At 44.3% G+C, this 27,894-nt stretch overlaps 3 protein-coding genes across 3 annotated transcripts in view; 1 reads left to right on the forward strand and 2 right to left on the reverse strand.

Moving 5' to 3' along the window:
• The window catches only part of mbd2 (methyl-CpG binding domain protein 2), a 117,274-nt gene extending 111,322 nt beyond the window's left edge, over window positions 1-5,952 (reverse strand). Inside the window, 2 exon segments of the mRNA XM_036936779.2 lie at window positions 5,698-5,789; window positions 5,791-5,952. Coding sequence (XP_036792674.1) covers window positions 5,698-5,789; window positions 5,791-5,814 — 116 coding nt within the window. The 5' untranslated portion in view covers window positions 5,815-5,952.
• Window positions 5,953-18,063: 12,111 nt separating this feature from the next.
• On the forward strand, window positions 18,064-21,747 carry c12h18orf54 (chromosome 12 C18orf54 homolog). Its single transcript, XM_021622563.3, is given in 9 exon segments — window positions 18,064-18,435; window positions 18,722-19,020; window positions 19,203-20,090; window positions 20,203-20,362; window positions 20,546-20,621; window positions 20,770-20,991; window positions 21,119-21,165; window positions 21,291-21,342; window positions 21,344-21,747. Coding segments are annotated over 8 exon segments (1,767 nt in total). The 5' UTR covers window positions 18,064-18,435; window positions 18,722-18,734; the 3' UTR covers window positions 21,380-21,747.
• A 590-nt stretch (window positions 21,748-22,337) lies between these two features.
• Window positions 22,338-27,894, reverse strand: part of LOC110536883 (WD repeat-containing protein 91) — a 29,132-nt gene continuing 23,575 nt past the window's right edge. The window contains exons 15-16 of the mRNA XM_090191570.1: window positions 27,138-27,335; window positions 22,338-22,989 (exon numbers count right to left, since the gene is read on the reverse strand). Of these exons, the coding sequence (XP_090047696.1) occupies window positions 22,822-22,989; window positions 27,138-27,335 (366 nt within the window). The 3' untranslated portion in view covers window positions 22,338-22,821. The remainder of the gene's footprint in view (window positions 22,990-27,137; window positions 27,336-27,894) is intronic.

Here is a 27,894-nt window from a genome sequence, read left to right on the forward strand (position 1 = left end):
CCCGGTAACCATGGTCACATGGTTTCATTCTATAGCCCGGTAAGCATGGTTTCATTCTATAGCCCAGTAACCATGGCTACATGGTTTCATTCTATAGCCCGGTAAGCATGGTTTCATTCTATAGCCCGGTAACCATGGCTACATGGTTTCATTCTATAGCCCGGTAAGCATGGTTTCATTCTATAGCCCGGTAACCATGGCTACATGGTTTCATTCTATAGCCCGGTAACCATGGCTACATGGTTTCATTCTATAGCCCGGTAAGCATGGTTTCATTCTATAGCCTGGTAACCATGGCTACATGGTTTCATTCTATAGCCCGGTAAGCATGATTTCATTCTATAGCCCGGTAACCATGGCTACATGGTTTCATTCTATAGCCCAGTAAGCATGGTTTCATTCTATAGCCCGGTAACCATGGCTACATGGTTTCATTCTATAGCCCGGTAACCATGGCTACATGGTTTCATTCTATAGCCCGGTAAGCATGGTTTCATTCTATAGCCCGGTAACCATGGCTACATGGTTTCATTCTATAGCCCGGTAAGCATGGTTTCATTCTATAGCCCGGTAACCATGGCTACATGGTTTCATTCTATAGCCCGGTAACCATGGCTACATGGTTTCATTCTATAGCCCGGTAAGCATGGTTTCATTCTATAGCCCGGTAACCATGGCTACAAGGTTTCATTCTATAGCCCGGTAACCATGGCTACATGTTGTCTCTTTCAGCTTCACAGTCAGGCAGTGTGTGTGTGTTTGTGTGTGTGTGTGTGTGTGTGTGTGTGTTTGTGTGTGAGACCTATGAGGACAAGCACTGAGTAGTAGTAATCCCATAACCTCTGATATTTACTAATGACCTGTTACTGTTCTACAAACCTCTGAGGGCAAAGCGTCGAGCTGGGTTCACTCTCAGATTCAATTCACCTCAAGAGTCTAGTGGAGTTGCCTCTCACTCTGAAGAGATTCCATTTCACCTCAAGAGTCGAGTGGAGTTGACTCTCGCTCTGAAGAGATTCAATTTCACCTCAAGAGTCGAGTGGAGTTGACTCTCACTCCGAAGAGATTCAATTCACCTCAGGTTTCCTTTCAAGTGTCAACAATGCCGAGTAGGCCCACTTCACTTAGAGAACGACTACACATAAAAACATGTTTGTCACAAACCTTATCCACTTAGCCTAACACACAGAGCCCGAACTCACAACAGCCGACTCTTTCCCTCTGCCTCAGATACCTGTATTCAGTCCTGCCTACCTTCCCACAGCCTGGGATTGTTGTGAATGCAAGTCGCTCCTGAAACATCCAAGCAGCAGTGGCTAGAATGCCCAGAGGAGGTTCATTTCAATAATTCTGTCAAACCACAACGAACTCTGGCAGGAGAGCACAAGCAATGAACTGAACTCCATCTCTGGGACTGACTGAGGTGATGTGGGAAGAAGAGAGGAACTCCGTCTCAAATCAAATTTTATTTTGTCGCAAGCGCCGAATACAACAAGTGTAGACCTTACAGTAAAATGCTTAGTTGCCCTTAACCAACAGTGTTCAGTAAAAAAGGTTAAATAAAAGTATCAAATAATTAAACAGCAGCAGTAAAATAATAAGTGAGGTTATATACAGGGTATTACGGTACAGAGTCAATGTGGAGGATATATACAGGGGGTACCGGTACATAGTCAATGTGGAGGTTATATACAGGGTGTTACGGTACAGAGTCAATGTGGAGGCTATATACAGGGTGTTACGGTACAGAGTCAATGTGGAGGCTATATAGAGGGGGTACCGGTACAGAGTCAATGTGGAGGCTATATAGAGGGGGTACCGGTACAGAGTCAATGTGGAGGCTATATACAGGGTATTACGGTACAGAGTCAATGTGGAGGCTATATACCTGTACTGGTTGCTGTGCGGTAGCAGAGAGAACAGTCTATGACTAGGGTGGCTGGAGTCTGACAATTTTTAGAGCCTTCCACTGACACGGCCTGGTATAGAGGTCCTGGATGTCAGGAAGCTTGGCCCCAGTGATGTACTGGGCTGTACACACTACCCTCTGTGGTGCCTTGTGGTCGGAGGCCGAGCAGTTGCCATACCAGGCTGACTGAGGGGATGTGTGAAGAAGATTGGATCAGAATGACTCGAACCCTGACTGAGTCATAATAACAACATCACTAGCAGGGCCTGTGTCCTCAATGGCACCCTATTCTCTACATAGTGCACTGCTTTTGACGAGGGTCCACAGGGCTGTGGTCAAAAGTAGTGCGCTATGTAGGGAATAGGGTGTGATTCAGGACACACAGTCCATGACTGAGTCATAACAAGCATCACTATCAAGACTAGAGGCTGAAGAGAAACGGAAATATATACTTCGGGGATTACAAACGACCATCGCCACACAGCCACATGTCATTCCATGGACTAGTCTAGTACCGGGCCTGTCCTCTGCCGAGGCTCCATTACACAACAACACAGTTTATGGGAATACTGAACTAGTATAATTCTAAGAATTGACCAGTCAGCTGGTCCACAAAGACTTGTAAATCTCCTAATGGAACTCGGTAGGAACACGTCGTTTCCATGGAACTCGGTAGGAACACGTCGTTTCCATGGAACTCGGTAGGAACACGTCGTTTCCATGGAACTCGGCAGGAACACGTCGTTTCCATGGAACTCGGCAGGAACACGTCGTTTCCATGGAACTCGGTAGGAACACGTCGTTTCCATGGAACTCGGTAGGAACACGTCGTTTCCATGGAACTCGGTAGGAACACGTCGTTTCCATGGAACTCGGTAGGAACACGTTGTTTCCATGGAACTCAAACATGTTGACTGTATTATTGGTTCATTCCACAGACTTCAGGTTCATTCAGTACCGTGTACAAAACAACATGGAGGAGACATGAAGGTAGGGGCAGAACAATAAACAGAGAGAGAGAGAGGGAGCTGGCGGACCGTGAGACACACGTAACCTACGCCAAGACACAGAGATCACTGATAGGCTACCCAAACTGAGCTAGCTTTGATATGAAAAGGACGAGCGTCAGTCTGTGATCTAAGATCAGTTTGAGAGTGAAAAATGAGGGCAGGAAGTGGGCTTGACCTTTTCATTTGATCCCAGGTGTGAAGAGAAGCCATGCAGCATATGGCTGGGGAGCGAGTACAGTTAACCTATAGCTTGCTGAGTGAGCAGGGGGGGGGGGGGGGGGGGGGACATTAACACGAGCACCAACCAACAGTGTGGGGTCTCTTTTTTTTACAACCCTACCCTCCCCGACACACAGCCACAACCACAGACAGCACCTTAAACAAACCCGCCCAACACCCCTCCCCCAACATCCCACGCACCAACGACATGCAAAGAAGTCGCTTTGTTGAACAAGGGGATGGTGGCTGGAAGGGGGTGGAAGCAGGTTTTGGGAGTGGGGACTGTGGGGGGTCTTGGATAGTTAAGTGGCTTCACTGCAGTTGAATTGTGTTTTCAAATTAAATTACAACTATTTTTTTTTTTTTTTTTTACAAGGGGAAACCCAGCTGACCAATGTATCTACACAACCTCAGTGCTACAGATTATTCTAGAAATCTAGTCATTGTTGTTGAGACAGGAGTTTTAAATTGGAACGTCACCACGTGGAATTCTGAGATCAAAAGCTTCCGCTTAGCAACCAATCAGAGTGGAGAGGTGCTGAGCTGCTGTGTGGTGTAGAATAGTACGGTCTTCCTCAGTGTGTGTCCAGAGTCTCTGTTGTTGGCAGCTCTCTCTCTCTCTCACCATGAGAAGGGACAAACACAGAGCGGGCCAGTACAGGATGTCAGAACCACCTAGATACACATTGACAAGGCCGCACCTGAGACCGTCCAAAGACCTTGCTTGTTAAAAATCACAAAGGCCTCGCTTGCTTTCACCACACAGTCGTACAAAACCCACACACTCACTATCACAGGTCTACACACACATCGAAACAAGACCTTCACACTATCACACGAGAGCTACGCTACACAGCTTTCACAGGTCTACCAACAACAACAACAACAACCAACACCCCATCGGCCAACACTTCTCACACGCTGAGTGGGATCATACCATTTGAATAAGAATGAGAGGCATGTTTTTCACCAGTGAGAGGGAGGGGTGTAGAGTACACAGGCAGGCAGGCTCATTGGCCCAGGCCCCAGGATGCAGCCGGAGTGTCACACTCCAGAGGCACTAGGCCAGACCGAGGGCATTGCCTCGGGGGGGAGGGGGGGGGGGGGGGGGGGGGGGGCTAGTATGTTTTCAGTTGCAAGTTGTTGTTCATGCTGATCAGTACACAGGGGGGGATCAATGATTTCGCCAGCTAACTTGCCAAAATATCATTGTATTTTATTTTGAAAGATAAACTTGAAAATGACCACGGTCTCTTTGACTCAACAACCAAAAACACATATCAGAGTTTAGTTTTATGAATGAACCAAAACATCTAGTTAGTAGTGTACCCCTCCCCCCCACCCCCCACATCTTAGATCTATCAGACCATCTCAATCTGAATCTCCTCAATCTCCTCGAAGGGAGGAGAAAGAATTGCTTGTGCTGCGTTTCAGTCAGATTTTCCCAGGTGGAAAACATCTAGTTAGTAGTATACCCCCCCCCCCCCAGGTGGAAAACATCTAGTTAGTAGTATACCCCCCCCCCCCCCCAGGTGGAAAACATCTAGTTAGTAGTATACCCCCCCCCCCCCCCCCCCCAGGTGGAAACATCTAGTTAGTAGTACCCCCCCCCCCCCCAGGTGGAAAACATCTAGTTAGTAGTATACCCCCCCCCCCAGGTGGAAAACATTCTAGTTAGTAGTATACCCCCCCCCCCCAGGTGGAAGGAACGAACATGATCACAACATTACACAAATGTTTAGAACATTCATAGTATTGATTATTTTAATCAATACTAATCCCCCCACCTACCCCACCCATACCCACCCACCCATCCCCACCCACCCACCCCCAAACACACATATAGTCAGCAACAAGTTGGACACCTTTTTGAGGCCACAAACTGGATGGAGCCTGCACTGGGTAACCAATCAATGAGTTACTGAGGAAGGGTGAAGGCCTACAGCAAAGCTGCTGAATGTAAAAGATGAACTGTCATTTAGCTTTGAAGAGTCCAAAAGCATAGATGCCAATTATAGCTTATAGACCATTTATGAAGGACCATGTGTAAATTGCCAAGGAATTTAGCGGCACAAATAATGTACTTTAGACAGAGGGCTGAGTTACAATGGTTTAGCCTAGATTGCAAACAGAGTTTCAGTTTCAGGAGGTGTCATTTATCAAGATCATCACGCATATCAATCACATGATGAGACACGTCAAGAATGCAAGTGACCAATCAAGTTTTCATAAATCACAATCTCACTATCTCTAGTCTAAACTAAGATACATTTGAACTTCTGCTGGTAATACAAAGTGTGATACAATGTTGCTACTGTACTTGTGCGGTTTTTTGATACAATGTTCACCCTGATAGCATTAACTAGCAACATTGTGGCACTGAGAAAGTGGGGTGCTCAAGCTTATAAAGGTTTAGCTAGCTAGTTAGCTTTAGCCCATATGTTTTCTCCTTGGAAAATAGTTATTGTAGCTCATCAGACAACTAAGTAACTATCATAACTTGTGAACCTATCAAGAGAGTCAAGGTTACTGTTATCTATCTTCATGATCGATCATTACCTGTAGTAATAGACGTCACACTTGCCAGCACTGAGTCCTGACTTCCGGATCACTTCTTCTTTTTTCCAACCCGGTGGCAGAGAGGGGCAATCCCATCCTCTTCTTCTCCATAATCATCTAGCAAATACTTTATATTTGGGAATCACCCCAATCGTTATTCAAGACCGACGATATAGCTAAAGAATACAACAACGTGTTATAAATACAGCTGACCTGGCGATCTAACGTGAACGTAAAGCTACCAGAGAATCCGTATCAACTGCTAAACTACTTGAAACCAGCGCGAAAACTAGTAACTTCTTATTTCCGCGTTCTGTATCGAGGACTTTCGGTAGATAGATAGATATATCGTTGGTTTGACAGGTTTTCCTCTTTGATCTTCAACTATACAAACTATGAGAAATTGTATGTCGGTCCTCGGTGGCAGTGACGGTGAGATATTGCAGCACTTCCCACACACTGACCCAGCGCCCGGTAACCGCACCGCTCGCTACAGCAACGCCCCCGCCTATCTGGAACGTCCCGTCACTTCTCGCTTCCCCCATTAGAGATCCTATTTCCAATTCCTAATTCTATACGGGGTTCTCCCCTGCCTAGGCGGTGATGCAACATTTACAACATTCAGTAAAATATGAACCTAAATTTTTTTTTTTTTTTTTAAGTTATCAAGTTGAACCGTTTATTTCAGAAAATGCTTCAATTTGAATGTTTCTGTAAGTCTTAGCATTGGCTTATACATATCCGTGTGATGTAGGGGGTGACGAGAGTGGTGCAACACCAAGGCTCTAAAGATGCATCTCCTCTTTAAACTCCTCCCGATTATGAACGTGCACCATAATTATATTTAAATGGTGTCTTTTTTTTTTCTCCTGAGAATACAGAAAAGTTCCTATCAACTGATCTGAAAGGTGTAGTTGTGTGGTCAGATGTGCCACTGCAGCGGCCCGCAGCAAAGCAACCTTCTGTATAGGTTACTCACACAGAATTCTAACTCAGTTGACAGCATAGTCTTAGCAGTCTTCAAATGGCGATTTCTCATATTCAATTAATTCTACATTTTCATCATGTCACCATTTCAGATCATGTCACCATCTTGTCTTTAAATAGCTTCGCTCTCGCGCACACTCAAAACTATTTCTGACTGAAACCCAACCGTCTGGCCGAATAGTGGTAAAGGTGATACCATGGGAGAGACGATACCATGGGAGATACCATAGAAGATACCAGAGGAGATACCATACCATGGGAGATACCATAGAAGATACCATGGGAGATACCATAGAAGATACCATACCATGGGAGATACCATACCATGGGAGATACCATAGAAGATACCAGAGGAGATACCATACCATGGGAGATACATACCATGGGAGATACCATAGAAGATACCATGGGAGATACCATACCATGGGAGATACCATACCATGGGAGATACCATAGAAGATACCAGAGGAGATACCATACCATGGGAGATACCATAGGAGATACCATACCATGGGAGATACCATACCATGGGAGATACCATAGAAGATACCATGGGAGATACCATGGGAGATACCATGGGAGATACCATAGAAGATACCATACCATGGGAGATACGATACCATGGGAGATACCATAGAAGATACCAGAGGAGATACCATACCATGGGAGATACCATGGAGATACCATAGAGATAACATACCATGGGAGATACGATACCATGGGAGATACCATAGAAGATACCAGAGGAGATACCATACCACGGGAGATACCATAGAAGATACCATGGGAGATACCATACATGGGAGATACCATAGAGGATACCATGAGAGATACGATACATGGGAGATACCATAGAAGATACCAGAGGAGATACCATACCATGGGAGATACCATAGGAGATACCATAGAAATACAATACCATGGGAGATACCAATGGGAGATACCATAGAAGATACCATGGAGATACCATACCATGGGAGATACCATAGAAGATACCATACCATGGGAGATACCATACCATGGGAGATACCATAGAAGATACCATGGAGATACATACCATGGGAGATACCATAGAGATACAATACCATACCATGGGAGATACCATAAAGGATACCATGGGAGATACCATACCATGGGAGATATCATAGAAGATACCATGAGAGATACCATACCATGGGAGATATCATAGAAGATACCATACCATGGGAGATACGATACCATGGGAGATACCATAGAAGATACCATAGGAGAAACCATACCATGGGAGATACCATAAAAGATACCATGGGAGATACCATACCATGGGAGATACGATACCATGGGAGATACAATACCATGGGCGATACCATAGAAGATACCATGGGAGATACTATGGTAGATACCATGGGAGATACCATACCATGGGAGATACAATACCATGGGGGATACGATACCATGGGAGATACGATACCAAGGGGGATACGATACCATGGGAGATACGATACCAAGGGGGATACGATACCATGGGAGATACCATGGGGGATACGATACCATGGGAGATACAATACCATGGGGGATACGATACCATGGGAGATACGTTACCAAGGGGGATACGATACCATGGGAGATACCATGGGGGATACGATACCATGGGAGATACAATACCATGGGGGATACAATACCATGGGGGATACGATACCATGGGAGATATGATACCATGGGAGATACAATACCAAGGAGCTACCATGGGAGATACGATACCATGGGAGAACCATGGGAGATACGATACCAAGGAGCTACCATGGGAGATGCGACACTATGGGAGATACCATGGGAGATACCATGGAAGATACCATACCATGGGAGATACTATGGTAGATACCATGGGAGATACAATACCATGGGAGATACCATGGGGGATATGATACCATGGAAGATACCATGGGAGATACAATACCATGGAAGATACCATGGGAGATACGATACCATGGGAGATACGATACCATGGGAGATACGATACCATGGGAGATACAATACCATGGGAGATACCATGGGAGATACAATACCAAGGAGCTACCATGGGAGATGCGATACCATGGGAGATACGATACCATGGGAGAGACCATACCATGGGAGATACCATGGGAGAGACCATACCATGGGAGATACCATGGGAGAGACCATACCATGGAAGATACCATACCATGGGAGATACCATGGTATCGTATCTCCTATACAATAGATACAATACCATGGGAAATACCATGGAATATACAATACCATGGGAGATACCATACCATGGGAGATACCACGATACCATGGGAGATACCGATACCACGATACCATGGGAGGCAGAAGTAGTCGTAGACTTTGACAGTGTTTTACTTTCCTAAAGCACCCAATTTGTGAAGTCTGCCTGCATGGCCACCTGGGTCGTATTCATTAGTGCACACCGTCACAAAATAATTTTGTTAAAAATAAGTGTTTTTTAGGGAGTAGATCAGCTTTAATATTGTAGCTTCCATCAATGTAATTGTCTTCAGCATTTCCAATCCCTCATATATTTCTTGTAAATATATACAGTGCTGTGAAAAAGTATTTGCCCCTTCCTGATTTTTTTTTTCTCACACATTTGTCACACTTAAATGTTTCAGATCAAACTAATTTAAATATTACACAAAGATAACTGCATTTTGTGTTTACTTGGGTTAAGTGATGATTTTATTTATTAAGGGAAAAAAGCTATCCGAACCTTCATGGCCCTATGTGAAAAAGTAATTTCCCCCTAAACCTAATAACTGGTTGTGCCACTCTCAGCAGCAACAACTGCAATCAAGCGTTTGCGATAACTGGCAATGAGTCTTTCACATCGATCGCTGTGGAGGACTTTTGGCCCACTCTTCTTTGCAGAATTGTTTTAATTCAGTCACATTGGAGGGTTTTCGAGCATGAACCGCCTTTTTAAGGTCACGCCACAGCATCTCAATCGGATTCAAGTCCGGACATTGGCTAGGCCCCTCCAAAACCTTCATTTTTTTTTAAGCCATTGAGAGGCGGATTTGCTGGTGTGTTTTGGATCATTGTCCTGCTGCAGTTCCTGAATTTATTTGGATCACGACATGATGTCTTGCTTTTTGAGATCTTTTGTCCTACTTCACTTTGTCAGACAGGTTCTATTTAAGTGATTTCTTGATTCAACAGGTCTGGCAGTAATCGGGCCTGGGTGTGGCTAGTGAAATTGAACTCGGCTTTCCAAAAAATGTGATTAACCACAGTAAATTCACAATTTAACAGGGGGGGGGGGGCAATTACTTCTTCACATAGGACCATGAAGGTTCGGATAACGTTTTTTCCCTTAATAAATAAAATGATCACTTAAAAGCTGAATTTTGTGCTTACCTGGGTTATCTTTGTGTAATATTAAAATGTGTTTGATAATCGGAAACATTTAAGTGTGACAAATGTGCAAAAGAAAAAAGGATATCAGGAAATACTTATTTTTTTCTGGACACAGCGCCAGTCAAATATTTGGACTCACCTACTCATTCCAGGGTTTTTCTTTATTTTTTACTATTTGTCACTATAATGATCACTGCATCCCAATGGGTACAGATACAGCTCTAGAACAACATTCTACTGTCAGGCTGGTATAAAGGATTTGAGACAGGCGCAGGAATTTATTTTTACCTTTAATTAACTAGGCGTGTCATGTCAGTCAAGAACTCGTTCGTATTTTCAATGACGGCCTAGGAACAGTGGGTTAACTGCCTTGTACAGAGGCAGAAGACCTTGTCGGCTCGGGGATTAGATCTGGCAACCTTTCGGTTACTAGTTCAACACTCTAACCACTAGGCTATATGCCAAAAACACAATAGGGGTTTCTAATACACCTCAAACAAACATGTGTACAAAAACACTGGGCTGTACCCAAGCAAAGGAGCGTGGGTAAACCTCGTTAAACGCCACGGGCCGATACCCGTAATACACAATATATATATATATATATATATAGCACGCAGCACAACAGCTGGACATGGGAACAATAATCGCAGACCCAATAGAAACCAAAGGGGACACATATATTCAAATACATTCCGTGGGAATAGGGACCAGGTGTGCGTAATGAAAGTTCCGGAGGGATCCGGGACATCTACAGCGTTAGTAAAAATGTGATCGATGCATGTGGATGATCTTGTTCCTGTAAGTGTTTGTAAACACCCTGGTAGGTTGATTAATAACCTGAACCAGATCATCCTATCATCCTATTTTTCCAACTTAACTGAAGAAAATAAGAACAATCCCCCCCCCAAAAAAACGTTTGATACTGTCGCAAAGCTAACTAAAAAGCAGCATTCCCCAAGAGAGGAATGGCTTTCACTTCAGCAGTGATAAATTCATGAACTTCTTTGATGAAAAGATCATGATCATTGCAAATGACAGACTCCTCTTTAAATCTGCATATTCCTCCAAAGCTCAGTTGTCCTGAGTCTGCACAACACTGCCAGGACCTGGGATCAAGGGAGACACTCAAGTTTTTTAATCCTATATATCTTGACACAATGATGGAAATAGTCATGGCCTCTAAACTTTTAAGCTGTGTACTGGACCCTATTCCAACTAAACTACTGAAAGAGCTGCTTCCTGTGCTTGGCCCTCCTATGTTGAACATAATAAACGGCTCCCTATCCATCGGATGTGTACCAAACTCACTAAAAGTGGCAGTAATAAAGCCTCTCTTGAAAAAGCCAAACCTTGACCCAGAAAATATGAAAACTGTCAGCCTATATCTCTCATTCCTCTCAAAAAAAATTGAAAAAGCTGTTGCGCAGCAACTCACTGCCTTCCCGAAGACAAACAATGTATACGAAACGCTTCAGTCTGGTTTTAGACCCCATCATAGTACTGAGACGGTGGCAAATGACCTTTTAATGACATCAGACTGAGGCTCTGCATCTGTCCTCGTGCTCCTAGACCTCAGTGCTTCTTTTGATACCATCGATCACCACATTCTTTTGTAAAGATTAGAAACCCAAATTGGTCTAGATCTTATCTGTCGGAAAGATATCAGTTTGTCTCTGTAGATGGTTTGTCCTCTGGCAAATCAACTGTAAATTTCGGTGTTCCTCAAAGGTTCCGTTTTAGGACCACTATTGTTTTCACTATATATTTGACTTCTTGGGGATGTCATTCGGAAACATAATGTTAACTTTCACTGCTATAGTGAAAGTTAATGGTGAAGCCCCAAAATTGCCCTCGCTAGAAGCATGTGTTTCAGACATAAGGAAATGGATGACCGCAAACTTTCTACTTTTAAACTCGGACAAAACAGAGATGCTTGTTCTAGGTCCCAAGAAACAAAGAGATCTTCTGTTGAATCTGACAATTAATCTTAATGGTTGTACAGTGGTCTCAAATAAAACTGTGAAGGACCTCGGCGTTACTCTGGACCCTGATCTCTCTTTTGACGACAAGCTTTTTTCCCCATCTTCGTAACATTGCAAAAATCTGAAGCTTTCTGTCCAAAAGTTACGCAGAAAAATGTATCCATGCTTTTGTCACTTCTAGAATAGACTACTTCAATGCTCTACATTCCGGCAACCCGGATAACGCACTAAATAAACTTGAGTTAGTGCCAAACACGACTGCTTGAATCTTGACTAGAACCAAAAAATGTGATCATATCTCTCCAGTGCTAGCCTCTCTACACAGGCTTCCTGTTAAGGCTAGGGTTGATTTCAAGGTTTTACTGCTTACCTAAAAAGCATTACATGGGCTTGCTCCTACCTATCTTTCCAATTTGGTCCTGCCATACATACCTACACGTACGCTAAGGTCACAAGAAGCAGGCCTCCTTATTGTCCCTAGATTTCTATGTAAACCGCTGGAGGCAAGGCTTTCTTCTATAGAGCTCAATTTTTATGGAACGGTCTGCCTATCCATGTGAGAGACGCAGACTCGGTCTCAACCTTTAAGTCTTTATTGAAGAATCATCTCTTCAGTAGGTCCTATGATTGAGTGTAGTCTGGCCCAGGAGTGTGAAGGTGAGCGAAAAGGCACTGGAGCAACGAACCGCCCTTGGGATTCTCCACTGGGATTCTCTGCCTCTGACCCTGTTACGGGGGTTGAGTCACTGGTTTACTGTTGCTCTTCCATGCCGTCCCTAGGAGGGGTGCGTCACTTGAGTGGGTTGAGTCACTGAAGTGATCTTCCTGTCCGGGTTGGCACCCCCCCTCAGGTTCGTGCCGTTGGGGAGATCTTTGTGGGCTATACTCGGCCTTGTCTCAGGATAGCAGGTTGGTGGTTGAAGATATCCCTCTAGTGGTGTGGGGGCTGTGCTTTGGCAAAGTGGGTGGGGTTATATCCTGCCTGTTTGAAACTATCTGGGGGTATCGTCGGATGGGGCCACAGTGTCTCCCGACCCCTCCTGTCTCAGCCGCCAGTATTTATGCTGCAACAGTTTGTGTCGGGGGGCTAGGGTCAGTCTGTTATATCTGGAGTATTTCTCCTGCCTTATTCTCTCTTTTTTTCTATATTTTTCTCTCTCTCTCTCTCTCTCTTTCTCTCTCTCTCTCTCTCTCTCTCTCTCTCTCTCTCTCTCTCTCTCTCGCTCTCTCTCTCTCTCTCTCTCTTTCTCTTTCTCTTTCTCTTGGAGGACCTGAGCCCTAGGACCATGCCTCAGGATTACCTGGCATGATGACTCCTTGCTGTCCCCAGTCCACCTGGCCGTGTTGCTGCTCCAGTTTCGACTGTTCTGCCTGCAGCTATGGAACCCTGACCTGTTCACCGGACGTGTTACCTGTCCCAGACCTGCTGTTTTCAACTCTCTGGAGATAGCAGGAGCGGTAGAGATACTCTGAATGATCGGCTATGAAAAGCCAACTGACATTTACTGCTGAGATGCTGACCTGTTGCACCCTCTACAACCACTGTGATTATTATTATCTGACCCTGCTGGTCATCTATGAACGTTTGAATATCTTGGCCATATTCTGTTATAATCTCCACCCGGCACAGCCAGAAGAGGACGGGCCACCCCTCAGAGCCTGGTTCCTCTCTAGATTTCTTCCTAGGTTCTGGCCTTTCTAGGGAGTTTTTCCTAACCACCTTGCTTCTACACCTGCATTGCTTGCGGTTTGGGGTTTTAGGCTGGGTTTCTGTACAGCACTTTGTGACATCAGCTGATGTAAGAAGGGCTATATAAAATAAATTTTATAAATTATTTTGATTGAAATTTGATTGATTACAGGCACTGGTTACAGTAAGAAGCTTCCTCTTGAGCTGACAGCTTGATGAAAACCAGTCAATATTCAGGTCCCCAAGAAAGTAGACCTCTCTGTTCACATGAAAAACTATCAAGCATTTCACACATATAATTTAGATACTGACTGTTCGCACCTATAGCAACACCCCAAAAGAAAAGGCTTTAGATGTGCGAACCTGCAACCACAACACTTCAATAACACTTGACAGAAGATCTTCTCTAAGCATTACAGGGATATGGCTCTGAATATATACAGCAACTCCTCCCCCACAAGCATGTCTGTCTCTTCTACAGATGTTATATCCCTGTATTGCTACTGCTGTATCATCAAATGAATGATCTAAATGAATCTCAGAAATGGCTAATAGATTAATGTAGGGGTTTTGTAGGTCTAGGTGTTATTGGTCACATACGCATGGTTAGCAGATGTTATTGGTCACATACACACGGTTAGCAGATGTTATTGGTCACATACACACGGTTAGCAGATGTTATTGGTCACATACACACGGTTAGCAGATGTTATTGGTCACATACACACGGTTAGCAGATGTTATTGGTCACACGGTTAGCAGATGTTATTGGTCACATACACACGGTTAGCAGATGGTATTGGTCACATACACATGGTTAGCAGATGTTATTGGTCACACGGTTAGCAGATGTTATTGGTCACATACACACGGTTAGCAAATGTTATTGGTCACATACACATGGTTAGCAGATGTTATTGGTCACACGGTTAGCAGATGTTATTGGTCACATACACATGGTTAGCAGATGTTATTGGTCACACGGTTAGCAAATGTTATTGGTCACATACATACGGTTAGCAGATGTTATTGGTCACATACACATGGTTAGCAGATGTTATTGGTCACATACACACGGTTAGCAGATGTTATTGGTCACATACACATGGTTAGCAGATGTTATTGGTCACATACACACGGTTAGCAGATGTTATTGGTCACATACACATGGTTAGCAGATGTTATTGGTCACATACACACGGTTAGCAGATGTTATTGGTCACATACACATGGTTAGCAGATGTTATTGGTCACATACACACGGTTAGCAGATGTTATTGGTCACATACACATGGTTAGCAGATGTTATTGGTCACATACACATGGTTAGCAGATGTTATTGGTCACATACACATGGTTAGCAGATGTTATTGGTCACACGGTTAGCAGATGTTATTGGTCACATACACATGGTTAGCAGATGTTATTGGTCACACGGTTAGCAAATGTTATTGGTCACATACACACGGTTAGCAGATGTTATTGGTCACATACACATGGTTAGCAGATGTTATTGGTCACATACACACAGTTAGCAGATGTTATTGGTCACATACACATGGTTAGCAGATGTTATTGGTCACATGGTTAGCAGATGTTATTGGTCACATACACACGGTTTGCAGATGTTATTGGTCACATACATGTGGGGCCAAAAAGTATTTAGTCAGCCACCAATTGTGCAAGTTCACCCACTTAAAAAGATGAGAGAGGCCTGTAATTTTCATCATAGGTACACTTCAACTATGACAGACAAAATGAGAAAAAAAATCCAGAAAATCATATTGTAGGATTTTTAATGAATTTATTTGCAAATTATGGTGGAAAATAAGTATTTGGTCACCTACAAACAAGCAAGATTTCTGGCTCTCACAGACCTGTAACTTCTTCTTTAAGAGGCTCCTCTGTCCTCCACTCGTTACCTGTATTAATGGCACCTGTTTGAACTTGTTATCATTATAAAAGACACCTGTCCACAACCTCAAACAGTCACACTCCAAACTCCACTATGGCCAAGACCAAAGAGCTGTCAAAGGACACCAGAAACAAAATTGTAGACCTGCACCAGGTTGGGAAGACTGAATCTGCAATAGGTAAGCAGCTTGGTTTGAAGAAATCAACTGTGGGAGCAATTATTAGGAAATGGAAGACACACTGATAATCTCCCTCGATCTGGGGCTCCACGCAAGATCTCACCCCGTGGGGTCAAAATGATCACAAGAACGGTGAGCAAAAATCCCAGAACCACACGGGGGGACCTAGTGAATGACATGCAGAGAGCTGGGACCAAAGTAACAAAGCCTACCATCAGTAACACACTACGCCGCCAGGGACTCAAATCCTGCAGTGCCAGACGTGTCCCCCTGCTTAAGCCGGGTGGTTGTTGTCCTTGTGATCTTTTTGGCCTTCCTGTGACATCAGGTGCTGTAGGTGTTCTGGAGGGCAGGTAGTTTGCCCCCGGTGATGCGTTGTGCAGACCGCACCACCCTCTGGAGAGCCTTGTGGTTGAGGGTGGTGCAATTGCCGTACCAGGATGGTGATTCAGCCCGACAGCATCTGTAAAGGTTTTGAGGGTTTTAGGTGAGAAGCCAATGTTCTTCAGCCTCCTGAGGTTGAAGAGGCGTTATTGCGCCTTTTTCACCACACTGTCTGTGCGGGTGGGCCATTTCAAGTGAGTGCTACGAGGCGATTGTCATTTAGTTCAGTTAGTTCAGTTACCTTTGACTTCTTTGACTTCTTGTGTACAGAAACAATGGTGGTCATCCTGAAGCATGTGGGGACAGCAGACTGGGATAGGGAGAGATTTAATATGTCCGTAAACATGCGCATGGTAGCTAGCAATGTAGGTTGCACTGTTACTCCTCACAGTTACAGACAGGGCAGGTCACAGGGAAGATTGAATACAACAAACAGCAGGGACAATAAGCGATCTCAGCTTCAATGGCTAACCACGTTGCGGGCTGCGTTCAAGCCCTCAAGAAAACCCCTCTAGCTTGATATGCAGCTAGCTAGCAGCTAAGCTAGCTGCAACGCCAAATAGCTCCTCAGACCCATCCTTGGTCGGCAGGATCACCGGACAGCGACTAACAGTCCCTGCAATTGATGCCAACTGCATCACGGGATCCAAACTAAAACGTTCGCTAGCTACTAAGAGCTTTCAAAACAACAAACTTTTCAAAACAACAAAACCGAGCTCTTCCTCGTTCCACGTTCAACAGGATGTGACGTGTTTGATTGAGGGGGTCAGTGTGACCTTCATGTCTTAAATTAATGATGGACTGTCGTTTCTATTTGCTTTATTTGAGCTGTTCTTGCCATGATATGGACTTGGTTTTGACCAAATAGGGCTATCTTCTGTATACCACCCCTACCATGTCGCAACACAACTGACTGTCTCAAACGCATTAAGAAGGAAATAAGTTCCACAAATTAACCTTTAACAAGGCACACCTGTTAATTGAATTGCATTCCAGGTGACTACCTCATGAATCTGGTTGAGAGAATGCCAAGAGTGCAAAGAAAGCTGTCATCAAGGCAAAGGGTGGCTACTTTGAGGAATCTCAAATATAAAATATATTTTGATTTGCTGAACACTTTTTTTAGTTAATACATGATTCTATATATGTTATTTCATAGTTTTGATGTCTTCACTATTATTCTTATATTTAGTTTGTTTTTAGTCCTGTCCTTCTTCTACCCTCAACCTCTCCCATCTATTACTGATGTCCATCCTCTACCCTCAACCTCTCCCCTCTATTTCTGATGTCCTTCCTCTACCCTCAACCCCCCCCCCCCCCCCCCCCCCAGGCCTTATTGCTTAATTAAAACGCCAATTAAGAAAAAGATTTACGCGGCTGCTACTCTCTGTTATTATCTATGCATAGCCACTTTAATAACTCTACCTACATGTACCCTATTGCCGCAATGACCTTAACTAACCGGTGCCCTCTGCACATTGACTCTGTACCAGTAACCCTCCTGTATATAGTCTAGCTATTGCTATTTTACTGCTGCTTTTTAACTACTTGTTACTTTTATTTCTTATTCTTGTCTTTTTTAAACTGCATCGTTGATTAGGAGCTTGTAAGTAAGCATTTCACTGTTGTGTTCGGTGTTGTGTTCGGCGCACGTGACTAATACGTTTGATTTGAAATAACGTAATAATGGTCACCATTAAATCAAAATATATTGACAATTCACTGCAATATATTCCAAACTGTACCGCTGTAATTTTGAACATGGATGCCATTTGATTGAACAGTGACGGGGAAGAGGTAGGCTCTCTTCTATGCATAACGATGTGAATGAACAACTCGTCACAGTGGAAGACTGTCTTGAAGCCTTGTTTTATACCTCGGTGCGTCGAGCCGCTGTGACGTGAAAAACGCATGGAATATTTCCTGTTGGCCAACACATTTGCTGCTGTGTTGGGGAGGGTTTCCACTAGTGGATATATCGTTAAAATATATATATATATATATATATATATATATATATATATATATATTTGTTTAATACTTATTTAATGTTAGACATAACGTTAGCAGTGTGGTTTAGATTATGTTTTTAGGTTTAAAAATCACATTTTAAGCTGAGAAATGTGAGAAATGAGCGGGGTTTATTACTTTGTGGTAACTAGTGACGACTGTGTTGGAGCTTGTTATCTACGAACCAACTCCAACTATAAAGGCGTTACCGGTAAGTTTATAACACGTTTCCTAATGTTTACATGATTTACTTAATAGTTTACAAGCAGGTAAAAACAGACAAGAGTACGACAACAACAAAAATATGACGTTAAACGTTTTTTGTTTTACAGTCAGCGAGTACAAACTTTTTGGCGTGTTGTTTTTATTTATTTATTTGATTCAGCTTGTTACTAGTCAGATAAACACATGTGTTCTTTACGATCAGTTTATAGTAGTGTAACTTGGATATCTGACAAGTTAAAATAAGAAAACTATCTAACTCTACAACATGTTAGTTTGTTTGACAGAATGACTTCCGGACAAGGTGACCTTCTCTTTTCTCCGGAGTCAACCATCACCTCCTTGTTGGCTAGCTCCGGACACCTGAGAGGCACCTTAAGGGACAACGATCCGTCTCTCGCCGGCATCAGATACCGGGACCGCGACTATGAATCGGCTACTGAGGCCCTGGAAGCGTACATTGCAGACTTTGACAGAAGCCTGCACACTTCTGAAACTTCTACCGGGAGTCTGCAACTCCAGAAAAACCTGCTAAGTTCTGCTCTGCCCAGAACCGAGTTCAGGAATAAAGATGGTAAAGATTTAGGTTTTTGTCATCGATTATGAAATGCTTAACTTTTATTTGTCCAAGCTGTTTGAATATGGAGATAAAACATAATACTTTTATCAAGTGGTACTTGGATCTTAATTAATGTACAATAATTAACCACTTTGATTGTATACGTATCATATAATAGTCTTGTCCATGGTTCCCAGTTCTTAGAGAGAGACTAACAGACAGGGAGCTGGACTTCCTGAATCTTCCCGTGGGTTCTGGTCACCGTGGAGACTGCATCAGCCTGACCACCGACGATCTGTTGGTGCTCCCCTGTGATGGTTCCCTACCCGTGACTCGCACCTCTGCCTTCCTCACCCAGTCTGGGGACTACCCCCTGGGGCAGAGCTCCTACTCTAACTCCTGGTCCTCTAGGAGGCCTAGGCCTAACAGCAGCTCTCATATTAAATGCTGCCTGCACTACTCTGCCCCTCACAACACTCCTCACAAGCTGTACCAGTCCAGAGCTAGAACTCAAGCAGAGGAAACCCAAAAGACAGATCCCTTCACAGGCCCCAGAGTGAAGGGGAGCCTACGGCCCCAGCCCCAGCATGGTCTCTACCACCAGACCACAGACTCCCCTGGTCCTTTCTCCTCCCACCACGATTACCCTCGCTGGCTGACCAGCCAAAAGTCTGAGATGGATTTCTCTGGGGTCACCAGCGTTCCTGACCTGAAGTACCCCGCCTGGCTCCAGGAGTGTGACAATGTTCCCAAAGACATTCCCACCACTAAAATAGACTTCTCAGAGTCTCATAAGAAGACACAGCATAGGGGCTGGGGCCCGACCCAGACCGTGCCTCCCTCCCCTAGACCTCCCTCCTGGCTGGGCGAGCTGGAGGCTTCCTATGAGGAGCTAAAGGAAGGACAGCAGGATAGTAACGGCGGCCATCTTGAGGATGTCTCTGGTTCTGATGATGACAGGCAACAACTTCTCAGAGGAGAGGCTGATCACAGGACACTGAGGGAGTTTAGACTACGGTTTGCAGAGCGGCTAGCTTTCGCTGCAGAGGGAGAACGGAGCACTGATTTCGACGAGCTCTTCAGAGGTAAACAACACCCAGGGCTTGTATTCATTTGTCCAGACTTAGTCCTCAGTTTACAGTTACACTGGTATTTTCATGTATTGCATAAGAGCTGTCCACTGTGTTTTCTTCACAGGTGATAAGATCGAGAGTTTGATCTTGAAGGCAGAGAAGGTCCTTAACTCACCTTCACTAGGCCTGACCAGCCAGCTGCAGAAGGACATGGGACACAGCCCTGGTGGCTCAGAGGATGTCCTAGAGGCCGATCGCTCTTGGGACAACCCTGCCATCACATTGTGAGTGCTAGTCAAAAGTGGTGACATGTACGAAAACAAAACGAAGATTAAGCACGATACATTACAAATATTAAGTAGGATATGTTTTTTTTTTTTTTTATCTACTTTTAGTAAACTCAACTATTATTGAGCTATAATTTCACAGAAGGCGTTGCTAAATTCTCTGCTTCTCTCCCTCTGCAGTAAATCTCCAGTACCTGTAGAGGGAGCAGAAGACACACTGATCACCACAGAGATTTTGAGAGACAGGAAAGACGAGGTCTGTACAAAATGCTCCTTGATCAGATGATTCCTTAGTCCATGTAAAGTTTTAACGAAGACTTCTGATTTGAGAGATGGATATGTTGTACCTCAGAGCCATGAACTTGAATCCTAACTCCCCCATCTTCCATGTTGTGACTGTGCAGGCTGCCTCAGGCTCATGTTCGTCGGGCTACAGCAGCAGGAAACACCCTGGTCCGGTGGAGGCCCTCAAACAGATGCTGTTTAGCCTTCAAGCCGTGGAGCAACAAGTCAGTCTGGAGAATGAAAAGGAAGTAACCGCGGAGAATGGAACAGAAAAGGAAGTAACCTCGGAGAATGGTTCAACACCAACGTTGGAGGACGGCACACAACCACAGATGATAATGGTACTGAGAATGAGATGAATGATGTGTAGACTTCTAACTAATCTGGTTTCTAGTTAGGAATTAAAAAAAAATGTTCCTGACATAACTGATGTGAACCAGAGCAGTGATACCATTGTCTGAATTACAGAGGTCCGATGACTATGACACTGCACTCGGTGGACAATCATTGAAGAGGTACAATACTGACACAAATAGATGCATTTGGAATAAGACAGTAGACTAAATGTATATTTTATTTTAAAGACCCATGATAGTCTGTCACATAAAATCCCTTAAATAACGATCTTGTTTTGTTTTAGGGCCTTGCATCACCTTGGGAGATTGAAGAGTCTAGTTGAAGACTCAGCTGGCCGGGAAGGCCACATCACAGGAAGGGAAATACTCGTAGAAGACCAGCCATTATCTTCCTAAGAGGACTTGCATCGGTGTGTTGGTTACGTGAAAATGGTCTGAAAAGCAGAATGTCTAGGTCTTGATTTGGACACTGAACATGGAGGGGCCAAACCAGTAAAATCTCAATGACGGGGGGGAATTTCAGTGTCTTGATTATTCAAACAATATTATTTATTTATTATTCGAACAGCACAATAATAGTCTGCCATTGAACTACTCTTAATAGCCTAATGTTTGTGTTGTATATAACAGTTTATACTTTATATCTCAAGTGCACATAACAGCTTGTGAATTCAGTAACGCCTTATAAGGCAGTAAGATCTCACAGAACCTGTTTTAATAAAGTGAACGTTCACAAAAAAACATGCTTGTTTAGTTGTCTGTTTTTATATCGTGACTTTTAAGAGAATCCACAACGGTAGGAAACCGATTTGTCTGATGAATCATTTAATTTGCATCGAGTGAAGTTAATTCTAAAGACTAGTTTCATGGCGAGCGGAACACGATTTGTTATGCAGTGTGTTTACCAGACTTGGGTGTCCAGGTCACTCATTAAAGTAAAAAGATCTGGGCCAGTACCCACAAAACATCTGTTTTAGTGTCAGGTCCCAACTGATCCCAGATCAGCACTCTTACTCTGAGGTGATACTGTTCAGACTTCTCCAGTGGTCAGCCTAATAATGTGAGAGGAAGTGCATGAAGAAGATCACACCGGGATACTCTGACACGTCATTACTCACCCCGGCTACGTATGTAGCTAACTTCTCTGCGTTGGCTTCCATATGCTGTAAGTTTGGATGATTCCAATGTTCTGAGATCTATTGCCCATATTTGGGTCTAGTGAAGTATAACTCGTATTCCATTGGTTGTTGTATTTAGAATCCAGTTGATTTTTATCCCCGACGCTAAAATAGATCCATAAAGACAGGAGAAAACACACTGATACAGGACTATCTACAAATTATTTATTGTCACAATCCACACATACATGATTAAACAAACAGCCCTTGATCAGGAGTTGTGGTACTGCGTCAAAACTGAGAAAAGCCAGAAATGGTTCCACTTCTGCATGGTTTCGGCCTTGGATAGGTGCATTGGCCTCTCAAAGTTTCAAATTCTCACAACAACCAGTTCAGATTTTATAGCCACAACTTCTCTACTACAACAAATATAGCATGGTCTCTCACATGGACTGAACACCACTTGCAGGTAAGGAATGAGTTGGATTTGATTCTAATTGTTAATATCCTATTATGATTTTCCAAAGCCCTGTTTCATCCATGATATGTTGTTGACTGCCTTAGGTCAATACAAAGTATTACAATTATTTAAGACAAACGCTACTGTAGAATACATCGGCTTCAATAGTGTGATGCTGCATTAAAATGCTTCCCTCCAATGAGGAACCCTCCCTAGAGGCCTTCAAATTTCAACCAATCAGGATTTCTGTGCCAGTAAAGTGCTGAGTTTGATCTTTCCGTCCATGGATGCAGTGAGGCAGGTGCCACAGTCCATGGCAGAGCACCAGTCCACTGTGACCACAGGGGCCTTGTGGCCCCCCAACGGTAGAACCTTCTCCAGACCACTATCACTGGAGCTGTTCAGCTGGTGAAGACAAGAGACACACACACACACACAGACTTAGTCAGGGCAACAGCAAAAAAAAAAAACTCCCTTGCACTCACACTTGTCGATAGCTACTTTTAAAATCGAGGAAAAATGCATTTACTATGACTACGTCTTAAAGATGGAATCCCCATTGACGGAAGTCCCTGGTAACCCCAGGAACATTTGTTATTGTTTTGTTCCTGAAAGGAGGAGGAGCCTCTAAGGTACAATAACATGTGTAGTACAGACTCCGCTGCTCTTTCCAGCATGCAGTGATGTGTGATGATGTCAGAGGGAAAACAAGCTTGTTGTTTCGAAGTATCGTCCCGTTGTTGTTGTTGTTGTTGTTGTTGTTGTCAATCTCACAACAACAACGTGGCAGTTTCACCACTCTGTATTCCAGCTTTAAGATGGACTAAGTCGCTCTGGATAAGAGTGTTCTGCTAAATGACTTATGTAAATGTTGTGTTGGTGCTATACTTATTACTACACACAGATATTCTGCTTATTGTGTGAGTGGGAGAGGAGAGGCTCCACTGGCCCGTCACTAAAACACATCTCCTGCATGACATCCAGTCTTAATGAGATCTGTTCACTTCTCAGCAGAGACTATAATATATATATATATATATATATATATATATATATATATATATATATATATATATATATATATATATATATATATATATATAAATAACGGGTCACAGCTTCAGGAGCAACTGATGTTCCGTTCCATTACTCGTGGTGTTAAATTCATGTGGTAGTCGACAAATAATAGGTTTCACTCTCAATGCAGGATATTTTCGTATTAGTGATGGGTGAACAGCCACACACACACACACACACACACACACACACAATAGCCTTCCACTTAGCCTCCATTTTGAGCGATCCTGCGAGCTGTATGTACAGTGGGAGTGTTGTCCTAATTCAACTTTGAGCGAGGCGTAGTGCCTTTTCAGCCCTGTAGTTGGCCCTCCAAACTAAGCGAATCGAGTTGCTGACTTCCTACCGAGTGATACTCAAAACTCCCATGAAGCAATGCGACCCAAGGCTCAAAAATAGGATACCACTGATCTAGCATATGCTCCGAACACTAACAGACGTCAGAAAAATGTTGTAACAGAAAAATAAACCTGGTTAAAACTGTACAGTAAGTTTATATGTATTTTTTTTTTTTTGCATTTGTGAAATTATTTTGATGTGATATGGAAGTGAAAAGGTGTTATGTTTCTATAATCATATCGTACATTGAGAATCGACTGACGTTTTGATGCCTGTTTTGGCTGTCCGTGCCAGTCTCCCTCTAAACATAACATATAAGGCCATTGGATGTTAAGGAATAACATCTCAAGTAAAAAAAAAATTAAAAAGCTCACCTAGCTGTTTTAAAAAAAAATCTCAATATCAAATCATTTCTAGGTAACAATTACCTTACTGTTAATTACAATGCTTCTTAGCAAAGAGACATTTCTCAAAGCAAGAAATTTGCTAGGACCGTTTTTACCAAAACTCTTTTCAAACAGCCCTTACACTGAAAGAGCATTATCGTAATTTTAAAAAAACAATTTCACAGTATTATTCCAAACTCATAGTAGAAATATTTATTAGGTACACCCATCTAGTACCAGGTCGGACCCCACATTTGCCTCCAGAACAGCTTGCATTCTTTGGGGAATGGAAACGTTGCTCAATTGGTATCAAGGGACCTAATGCATGCCAGGAAAACATTCCCCACACCATCACCGCCATCAATCAGCCTGTACTGTTGACACCAGTCAGGATGAGGCCACTGTGTGCCAAATCCTGACTCTGCCATCAGCAAGACACAACAGGAACTGCGATTCGTCGGACCAGGTCATGTTTTTCCTCTCCTCAACGGTCCAGTGTTGGTGATGCCCACTGGAGCCTCTCGTTCTTGTTGTTAGCTGATAGGAACCCCGGGGTGGTCGTCTGCTGCAAATAGCCAATCCGTGACGAGGATGAGTTGTACTGCACCGATATTTGGGATCTACCTGCGCCTTCATTGCTGAGCTGACTCCAGCAGTGGCTTCGTCGTCAAGTTTGGCTCCTTTCCCTCTCTCTCTGGACCTGACGGGGCTCTGCCTGCTGTGGGAGGTCTGGACCTGACGGGGCTCTGCCTGCTGTGGGAGGTCTGGACCTGACGGGGCTCTGCCTGCTGTGGGAGGTCTGGACCTGACGGGGCTCTGCCTGCTGTGGGAGGTCTGGACCTGACGGGGCTCTGCCTGCTGTGGGAGGTCTGGACCTGACGGGGCTCTGCCTGCTGTGGGAGGTCTGGATCTGACGGGGCTCTGCCTGCTGTGGGAGGTCTGGACCTGACGGGGCTCTGCCTACTGTGGGAGGTCTGGACCTGACGGGGCTCTGCCTGCTGTGGGAGGTCTGGACCTGATGGGGCTCTGCCTGCTGTGGGAGGTCTGGATCTGACGGGGCTCTGCCTGCTGTGGGAGGTCTGGACCTGACGGGGCTCTGCCTGCTGTGGGAGGTCTGGACCTGATGGGCCTCTGCCTGCTGTGGGAGGTCTGGACCTGACAGGGCGCTGGCGGCCTATGCTATCCTGCATCTCATGGGCCCATGAAAGGTGTGAGGGGCAGGAATGGGCGGACTTCTCCTTCCCCGGCCGTTCAATGGTGAGAAATGCCTCAGTCCCTGGAGCAAAAACGTGGTGCTACACAGGAGCCCGAGCTGCTCCCAAACATTATAAACCTACATCAGGAAATGTAGTCGATCATAGTTAATGTGTGATTCAATGACATTATGAAGGGCAGCACAGAACAGCTGAAGATGGATTTTAAACAACTGATTGGGTCTCTGCTTGACACCAACAAACACCCCATAATATCTGTCCCTCTGTCCTCCCTAAATGGTGTGGCATTGAACGGTTCAGCAGACTGTTATCCCTCCATAACTGGCTACCAGACTATCGCAGCTCTGTGGATGGAACATTTAGTGACCATTTTGATACCTTCTGGAAACAAAGCTTGTTTTATAAGGAGGATGGGATCCACCCAAATGATTTGGGTTCCTGGATCCTTTCACAGCATTATAAGGAGGATGGGATCCACCCAAATGATTTGGGTTCCTGGATCCTTTCACAGCATTATAAGGAGGATGGGATCCACCCAAATCATTTGGGTTCCTGGATCCTTTCACAGCATTATAAGGAGGATGGGATCCACCCAAATCATTTGGGTTCCTGGATCCTTTCACAGCATTTTAAGGCTGCGTTGAGACAGTGACTTATCAATGACCCAAACCCAGCTCAGTTAATCCCTACCATTGTGTCGCTGAGTTGCAATAATGCTTCAGCAAATGTACATTACATCAGGGGTGTTGGCAGACACAATGTAAGTAATCTAATGTATGTCCCTCTAACTGCCCTGAATGCCTCTGCTGATCCCACAGCTATTGTATGCAGTAATCATGTGCCCAAGAACCTGACTTACACTGTTAGCACTGAGGCGGTGTGCCCAAGCAGGAAGTCCACTGTTAGCACTGAGGCGGTTTGCCCAAGCAGGAAGTCCACTGTTAGCACTGAGGCGGTTTGCCCAAGCAGGAAGTCCACTGTTAGCACTGAGGCGGTTTGCCCAAGCAGGAAGTCCACTGTTAGGACTGAGGCGGTTTGCCCAAGCAGGAAGTCCACTGTTAGCACTGAGGCAGTGTGCCCTAGCAGGAAGTCCACTGTTAGCACTGAGGCGGTTTGCCCTAGCAGGAAATACACTGTTAGCACTGAGGCGGTTTGCCCTAGCAGGAAGTCCACTGTTAGCACTGAGGCGGTTTGCCCAAGCAGGAAGTCCACTGTTAGCACTGAGGCGGTTTGCCCAAGCAGGAAGTCCACTGTTAGCACTGAGGCTTTAACATGAGTAAAGCCAGGGCTACAACAAAACATTGTGAAACATCTGGGGAGGTTTGAGAGCCACTGCTCTAAAACAGCCTTACCTTAGGTTTAATTAAACATTTCCTAATTTTTTTGTCCTAAATGACACCCTATTCCTTACATAGTACGCTACTACACCTATGGGCCCTGGTCAAAAGTAGTGCACTATATAGGGGAAATGGTGCCATTTGGGACACATTAAAACTAGGAAAACGGTTCATTAAAAAAAACCTTGAGGCAGCCTTACCCTGTAGATGAGCCCTCCGTTGTTGGAGCAAGTGAGGACATGTTGTCCCTCGGAGTCGAAGGCGAACAGCCGTCCTCGTGGCACCTGGACCTGCTTGTACCCACTGTAGCCAGACAGGACAAAGGGCCCCGTGGCATCCTGGGGCAGGGAGTTCTCTGACTGCTTCACTCCACATCGGTGAATGTTCCACTGGATAAACTGGAACAGACGTAATACAGAGCAGGGGGTTATGGGTTAAATACAGACGTAATTACAGGGACCTGACTACTATGTTACTGATACAGAGCAGGGGGTTATGGGTTAAATACAGACGTAATTACAGGGACCTGACTACTATGTTACTGATACAGAGCAGGGGGTTATGGGTTAAATACAGACGTAATTACAGGGACCTGACTACTATGTTACTGATACAGAGCAGGGGGTTATGGGTTAAATGCGGAAGACACATTTCAGTTGAAATGCATCCGGTTGTACCACTGACTAGGTTTCCCAGCCCTTCTGTCTGTGTTACTATTATATTACATCCGGTTGTACCACAGACTAGGTTTCCCAGCCCTTCTGTCTCTGTTACTATTTTACTACTGTTACAGGCTGACACGTCAGTAAGTGATTGTAACATTGACAGGGTGGTCATTTAGCAGACACTTATTCAGAGCCACTTATAATCAGATACTATTACGTTACGACTTTATTACTAGTGTGACAAAACCAGGTTACTACCATGTTACTACAGTCTACTACCATGTTACTACCA

This window comes from Oncorhynchus mykiss, chromosome 12, assembly GCF_057628025.1.
Source record: "Oncorhynchus mykiss isolate SJ-2025 chromosome 12, ASM5762802v1, whole genome shotgun sequence".
Classification (NCBI taxonomy): Eukaryota; Metazoa; Chordata; class Actinopteri; order Salmoniformes; family Salmonidae; genus Oncorhynchus; species Oncorhynchus mykiss.